The 8,141-nt window shown below is 32.1% G+C and overlaps 1 protein-coding gene across 1 annotated transcript; it reads left to right on the top strand.

Moving 5' to 3' along the window:
• Positions 1–8,141, top strand: LOC148550649 (uncharacterized). Its single transcript, XM_088494572.1, has 14 exons — positions 1–75; positions 200–559; positions 1,039–1,268; positions 2,952–3,071; positions 3,216–3,274; positions 3,468–3,536; positions 4,464–4,514; positions 4,632–4,952; positions 5,048–5,072; positions 5,178–5,795; positions 5,870–6,105; positions 6,422–6,723; positions 6,779–7,339; positions 7,809–8,141. The coding sequence occupies exons 1-14, from the start codon at positions 1–3 to the stop codon at positions 8,139–8,141; spliced, it is 3,360 nt and encodes a 1,119-aa protein (XP_088350698.1).

Below are 8,141 nucleotides of genomic sequence, written 5' to 3'. Positions count from 1 at the left end.
ATGGCTAACACCAATGTGGCACCTATCCAAGAATTGCATGCTAGAGGATTCTACTTGAACATCGACCCCTTTTCGGTAATTGAATCCCCTTTAATGAGACCTTTACTTGATTCAGTTGCATTTATGATTTATTTAGACTTTTGTTTTAAAAGTTGTTTTTCAGCTCTTTAGTGATTGTTTTTAAATTTTATGTTTGTAGTCACTGCATGGGATTCCAAGCCTTTTTTATAGAGAATACAAGAATTTTTTTTATGATACCATTATTCTATTTGATGAACATGACAATCAAGTTGAGTTGCGTATCCTTAGGGGTGAATCTAGTGCTTACATTATAGATGGAATGCAGAATATCATTGAGATATATGGTATTGGATTCGGAGGTTCTTTGAAGATAACATATGTTTGCAGAAAGTTCTTTTATATTCTTAGTGTGAGGGATGACTTGATGTTAAGGATGGTTGCCTTGAAACGTAGCTACAAAGGTTATTTGCATGCTACTGTTACTGACAAGGGTAAGGATAAATTGCCTGACAATGAAGACCAGATTTTTATGAGCAATGTTATAGCTGCATTCAAAAAGAAAAAAAATCTAAGATCTCTAATCTTTCTAATCTACCTCCTTCCCCTGATTGCAATTTGATGGAGACAGAACAATCTCATCAACATGCCCAGAGTAGTCCATGTGACGTTGTTAACAATGGCAATCAGGTTGTTCAGGAAATTCCATTATACACCATGGAATCAGATCAGTTTATTGGTTTTGTTATACCAATCAAATTCCATGACTTTTTTTCAAAGAATTTCAATGAACATGTTGTATTTCTCCCTAACCATCCACTATGTGATGCTACTCTCAACCGGCCAACTTTTTTTGAGTTTCTCCCTAACCCTAGCCATATCAGCCTTTCTTTGTTTCCCATGTGTGTGTTCTTGATGTCAATGATATCCAGTCTGTTCTTTAGAAAGCGTTCATTTAAGCATTTTAAATTATCTCTTTTTTGTTATCAATTTTTTTAATCATCATTAATTCTCCATCAGGTTTTGCCTCCTGAGTTTGCAAAGAAGGCATTTCCTTCTCAATTTGATTATGTAAGATTGTGTCAGAAGGGTGGCTATGCTTACAACATGGTGCTCAGATGGACAAACAAAGAGAAGTCATATTATGAAGTTTTAATGACCAGGGCTTGGCGTGCATTTGTTAGGAATAATTTATTAAGTGTAGGTAGCAAGCTTAAGTTCATGGTTTCAGCAGAAGATGAGAGAGTCATGTATGCAGAGATTATAAAAAACTAAGTATTGTTTAGCATTATCTATTTCTAAACCTTGATAATTTTTTTTTCCTTATTGTCCATGTTAGGTCATTTTTGTTTAGTTGATGAATATATCATGTCATTGATTTAATCCCATAATATTTTGGTTGTATGGTTAGATATGCAAGTACCATGTTATGATTTCATGGTACCTAAGTATCTAGACATGATTTTTTTTAAGCTTCTCTAGTTATGTAAAAAAAATTATGCATCCATCAATGTAATGATTAATTATAATGTTAAGTGCTTGAAGTAAGATACACTGTTCATTTATTTATATTATTCTTCCTGTGCTTATTAATTCTATTTAAGTTTTTTATTTTGTTTTTATTTTTGGGATTCTTTATGTTACAATCAAGCTTTACAAGTTTTTAATGACCAGCTCGTGATATAACTTTTAAGCTGATACATTCAATGTATTTACTGGTTGTTGTTCCATATATAGTTGGTGCATGGGTTATATAAATTTTTTAACATTTTGATGATCATTAGCTACATTATAGCTTTAATAACTTATTTGATCCTTTTTATGGATTTAATTGTTATTTTCATTTTCTACCACTGACCTATTCACCTTTATGCGGTATCATTTTTTCTTCTGTTGTATAATTATGGCTTACGCTGATTTCTTGCCTTTTTATATATTATTATGCCCTTCAATATTTGTTCTAACTTTATTTTTTTCACTTTATTTAACTGTACTCATGCAATTTAAATATAACCAATAAATTGTAGCCTACATGCTAGGTTGTGTGTTTTCCTCCATTCACCATCCATTAGGCGTGTATTTCTTGATTATTGCTATCACATGCAACGTAACCATAGAGGTCCATTTAGAGAGGTTATACAAACATATTATATGTCTATATTATTGTCACTTTCTTTCATTCTATAGTCCATTTCCAGTTGTGTATCTCAGTTTTATGTGATATGTTGTCATTGTAATTTCAATTTCTTATTAGTTTGGTATGTCTGAGTTCTTTTTTTTTTGTTCCCCTCATTAGCTATCATTTTCTATATTCAATGAATTCATTAACGATTCTCTAAAATTTTTATCATCCAATGTATTCATCATATATCTAGCAAACTTATATTTGTTAGAAATGGAAGACACATATTATCAGATTTCTCCTAAGCTTGCAAGGCTCAATAGGAGTCTCATTAGAAGGCAGAAGAGGGCTAAAAACGTGGCATTTGAAGGTTAGATAGTATGCTTCTTTTCGAATTTATCACAAACAATCATTATGTGCTCTTTTTATTTTCTTACGATTTAGCCTTTCGATTTAATAGGATGTTTTGAATTTATGAAAGTTGCTTATAGCCAAATATTACCTATGAAGAGGAATTCTACAACAAATCATTCACCTATATTGTGCGACAAGAAAAACATATTTCAATCCACTCAGAATTATGACGGTGCCTCTACTTCAATACATCGTTATGATGTTTGTCTTTGTGATGGGCAAAACAGAACACCTCTATCTGACAAGACTAATGGTCTGGATTTTTAAATTTCATTCCATTTGATTTTTTTTACTAATGTTTATTTAAATTACGTCTATATGTGATTTTTTTCTATTTAATTATTAACTGAAATATCATATTAGCTCAACATTCTGCTGTATCCATTAATACATGTAGAGGTCAAACTCATGGTAAGGAGAATCATTCTCTGAAGCAGAATGTTATTTCTAACCCCGGAGCCAATGCGGAGACTATTTTGGTTCCATCTGCCAATTTAGATGCTGAAACAAGTTACATGTATATTCAACAGACATAAAATTATTCATGTAGTTATTTTGAAGCAGTTATCCCACATCATTTATGTGTTATTATTATATTTATTTTTGTTCTGAAGAGTTTCTTTTTACTATTGATTCAGTTGTTCATTCCGTATGAATTTAGGAGCAAACGTCCTTTGATTCCACCTTCAAAGACGTTGATTCATCTTGCTGGGACTACCCGTAATTTGTTTAACGAATCCCAATTAGACATCGATCATTCAGCAGCTTATTCAGTTGAAATTTCTTCCCAAGAAGTTCGAGATGACTTCTAAGGTATTTTACACCTTTTATATTTTTTCAAATTATTTAGAGTAATGCTATTTACTTATATACAAGGTACAATTATTATGTAACAATATATCTATGTATATAGTCATTGATGGATATGACATTGCTATAGATGATGCCTTCATACCCGAATCAGATATAGTGGATACAATTGGTAATGATTTTATTTTCTATTATATAGCTTATATATTATGTCTTAATTAAATATTTGATTTTATTGTTCTATTCCCTTAGGACATAGCTTAGAAACATTAATTGTATTTGATAATTATAAATACATGTGTCATTTAAGGATTAGTTGGTCTACTGAATTAATATCATCCTCTCTCATATTTTCATGCCTAAATTAAGCTTTAAAATTTTAATCACATTATTCAAATTTTTCTCTAAAAATAGTAAGTCAATTTAATTTTTGACTTAAAGCATATTTAATTTTTTGTTGCTTTCACTGTTACAACATAATATCTATATATTATTTGTAAAATTATTTTTTCACTCAAGCATATGTATTTTTTTTATTTTTTTACCCTTCTTTTACTATTACAATGTAACATCTATAACAGACAAGGTAGGTGTGAGTAGATAAATTGAGAGAGTACATTCAACAAATTAAACAAAAAAATTATAAAACTCTATTTTTTAGCAAGTACAAATGGATAAGAATCTCTAGCTTTTAAATAGTATTTCTGTGTATCTTTGGTTTGCTTTATCAAATCATAAGACAGATTAATTAAAAATTTTTTAAAACAGAGGAGCATATAACAAAGAAAGTAAATTAGATAGGTTGAGGAATTACAATGTGAATAGGAAATGCTAGAAACGATGTACTCCACTGCATTCTTAATTTTCTTATCTGTACGTATAAGAAAATATGAAGAAGAAATAAAGAAAAATAATGTAAAAGGTCAATTAACATTCTGATTATTTTTAGTTTTCAGATTTAGCACTAATAATTTTAGAGGATAATTTTGAACAAAAGTTTATAAAAATTATTAATGTGTTTCTTAAAGGCATATGATAACAAAATCCTTAAATATTTTAGAGGTCTTATTTATTTGTTTATCTCTTTCATAATATACAGGACATGTTTTTCAACATTCTGATCATGATCAGCTTGAAGAAAACGAGGAAGGTTTATAGCCTTACCCTTTACAATTGTTTAGGATTATTTTTATTAATTTATATATATGTTTCTTTAACTTTTTTTTCTATTTTCTGCATAAAATTTTTGCATGTTATTCTTCTATAGATTATTGGGATGCGGGTGATCCTATTTTTTGCTGTCTATTTTGCAATGCCAACATGTGGGATAAAGAGAGGTTAACCAGAACTAATGGGCATGCTACAGCACATTTTGGTCTTTGTTGTATGGATGGAAAGGTTGAATTGCCTATTCTTAAATCAGCTCCTGATATTTTACAAAATCTTCACTTTAAGCATGATGAGACATCGAGGTTCTTTAAGAAGAAAATTCGACTATTCAATTCTTTGTTTTCATTCACATCCATGGCTGGTAAAATGAACAACAACATAAACAATGGATCTGCCCCTCCGACATTTTTACTTAGCGGTTAGAATTACCATGCTATTGGTAGCTTTCTTCCGTTAGTGAATAATATCCCAAAGTTTTCTCAGCTATATATATATATGATACTGATAATGAAGTCGAGAATCGAATTAAAGCTGTTCGGTAAGTTTAGTTTTCTAAATTTTATTAACCTTTTTTAATAATTTTATACTACAAGTATTTTTTGTGCAGCGAAATATGTCTAATTCAGTTATAAATATTAAATAGGCAATCTGATGATATCACCGATGTGGAAAGGGTTATTGTAGCTCAACTTAAAACTATGCTTGATATTCACAACCCATTAGCAAGGACGTTTCGATATGCTCGAGATCGGTTTAAAGATTTTAATCCTCCTCACATAAGAATTAAGTTGATTAGAAGAAGGGATAGTGATGGAAGGCGTTATAATTTGCCAACAGTATCTGAGGTTGCAGTTATCATATTGGGTGATATTGATGAGTCCTCTTTGGAAAGGGATATAATAGTTGAGTCACATTCTAGCCAGTTAAAAAGGATTGATGTTCTTCACCCACAATACCTTGCTTTGCAGTATCCTTTATTGTTTCCATATGCGGAGGACGGATATAGAGTTGGAATTGAAACTTCCTTTCATTACAATATTGATGGTTCAAAGAAGAGGAAAACTATCAGCATGAGGGAGTTCTTTGCCTATCACTTGGAGATGAGGTCTCAAGATTCTCCTATTTCGTTACATTCTGCTAGACTTTTCCAACAATTCTTGGTTGATGCATATACAATGGTTGAGGTTGAACGATTGAGCTTTATTAGATTTAACCAGCCAAAGTTAAGGATTGAAGATACAAGGCCTTACATGAGTCATTCGTAAGTGGCGAAGCTAACACCGTTGCCACTGGGCAGTGTATTATTCTTCCTAGCACATTTACCGGTGGTCCTAGGTACATGTTTAACAACTGCAAGGATGCTTTTGCTATTTGCAAATATGCTGGATATCCTAGCTTCTTTATTACAATTACTTCCAATCCTGACTGGGATGAGGTTAAGAGATTGCTTCACGGTTCTTCTTTATCACCCCAAGATCGTCCAGATATTGTATCAAGGATATTCAAGATTAAGCTTAATCATTTAATAAGAGATTTTAAAAGCAGTATTCCTTTTGGCAAAATTGTTGGATGTAAGATATATTTTAGAAGTTCATTTTTATTACATGTTATACGTACAAATTGTCAAATTTGTTCTAACTCTATTTTTTTCTAATTATTTCAGATGTATGCACTGTTGAATTTCAGAAGAGGGGTTTACCCCATGCACACATATTGTTATTCATTCATTCTCTAGACAAGCCAAAGTCTCCATAAGATATTGATAAGTTTATTTCTGCTGAGATACCTGATAAGCATCATAGACCAAAGTTGTATGCTGCTGTTGAGAGATTCATGGTACATGGTCCTTGCAGTCGACATAACAAAAAGAGTCCGTGCATGGTACAGGGCCACTGTTCAAAGTTTTTCCTAAGCCATTTAGGTCACGTACTGTTATTGATAAAGTCGGGTTCCCCAAGTATAAGAGACTAGACAATGGTCGAACGTTAACAAAGAGGAATGTTATCATTGATAATTCATTCATTGTACCATACAATCATTATTTGTTGCTGAGGTATGGCTGTCATATAAATGTTGAGTATACATGCCAAACTTCTGCTATCAAGTATCTATTTAAATATGTGCACAAGGGTAATGATCGTGTAACTGCTTCTTTCTATCAATCTGCCGAGGACTCAATGTCTGGACATGTAGTGGATGAAATAAAAAAACTATTATGACTGTCGTTATATATCCTCATGCGAGGCAGCTTGGAGATTATTTGGTTATGACATTCAAATTAAAGAACCTGCTGTTATTAGGTTGCTTTTTCACCTCCTTGAAGATCATCCTGTAATTTTTAGAGATCATGATAATATTCAAGTTGTTCTGAATCGTGTAGAAGGAAAGTTGACCAAATTATTGGCATGGTTCCTTGCTAATAATGTGTATCCCTTTGCCAGGTCCTTGACCTATAGTGAGTTCCCGAACAAGTTTGTATGGAAAGATGATGTTTCCATCTGGGTCCCACGAAAACAGGGTTTTTTTATTGGCCGGTCAACTCATGTCCCTAGGGGGAATGGTGAAGATTATTATTCGAGACTTTTACTTAACATACAGAAAGGATGCAGAAGTTTCATTGATATTAGGACCGTCGAAGGTGTTGTTTATGACACATTCAAAGAAGCATGTTATGCATTAGGTCTTCTTCAAGATGACAAGGAGTTTATTGATGCTATTTTGGAAGCAAGTTCATGGGCATCTGGTTCGTATGTTCGTGATCTCTTTGTTATTCTTCTTATATCTAATAACATATCTTGCCCTGAAGTAGTTTGGTAGTCATGCTATCAGCAATTATCCGAAGACATACTATACTTGCAGAGAAGGATTCACCATTCTGATGGTTTGTGTTTATTTTTTTACACTATTATTTATCACTATCTCATATAATTATGCAGTTGTGTTAACTTTTCTTGGTTTTCTTCTTCGGTGATTACCATTTTGTTATAAATTTTATAGATTTAGTATTAGCTGATGATCAGATTTTAAACTTAACATTGATGAAACTTGAGGAATGATTACAAGCTAATGGTAGATCTTTGAAAGAATTTTCTACGTTGCCTTATCCCGATATACAAGCGATTGATGGTATTGAGGATCGGTTGATAATGGATGAGTTGAATTTTGATAGAATTTTACTCCATCAAGAGTTGAATGATGCTTTGCAATCTATGAATAATGAAGAGAGCTATGCATATCATACAATACTTGATGCTGTGAACATGGATCGTGGCAGATTTACTTTGTTTATGTGTATGGTGGTACTGGCAAGACATTCCTTTGGCGTACGCTTTCTGCTTCATTAAGGTATGAGGGAAAGATTGTTCTAAATGTTGCATTAAGTGGTATTGCTTCACTACTTCTCCCCAATGAACGCACTACTCATTCAAACTTTAAGATACCTCTAAACATTAACGAGGATTCAGTTTGCAACATTAAACAAGGTTCATCTCTTGCTAAGTTGGTTTCCATAGCTAGTTTGATTATATGGGATGAAGCTCCAATGTTGAACAAATACTATTATAAGGCATTGGACAAGTCACTGAAGGATATCCTAAGATATGAATGA

Source organism: Arachis ipaensis, chromosome B7 (genome assembly GCF_059453495.1).
Source record: "Arachis ipaensis isolate K30076 ecotype BB chromosome B7, ASM5945349v1, whole genome shotgun sequence".
In the NCBI taxonomy this organism is placed as follows: domain Eukaryota; kingdom Viridiplantae; phylum Streptophyta; class Magnoliopsida; order Fabales; family Fabaceae; genus Arachis; species Arachis ipaensis.
The sequence above is the reverse complement of the archived record's forward strand: the minus strand, read 5'-3'. Positions and strand labels throughout refer to the sequence as shown.

Bases quoted from the DNA above. Each gene is read 5' to 3' on its own strand.
- LOC148550649 (XM_088494572.1), top strand. From the start codon at position 1: ATGGCTAACACCAATGTGGCACCTATCCAAGAATTGCATGCTAGAGGA. The intron at 76-199 runs GTAATTGAATCC...TTATGTTTGTAG, and splicing joins TGAACATCGACCCCTTTTCG to TCACTGCATGGGATTCCAAG. The intron at 1,269-2,951 runs GTATGCAGAGAT...TAATACATGTAG, and splicing joins GCAGAAGATGAGAGAGTCAT to AGGTCAAACTCATGGTAAGG.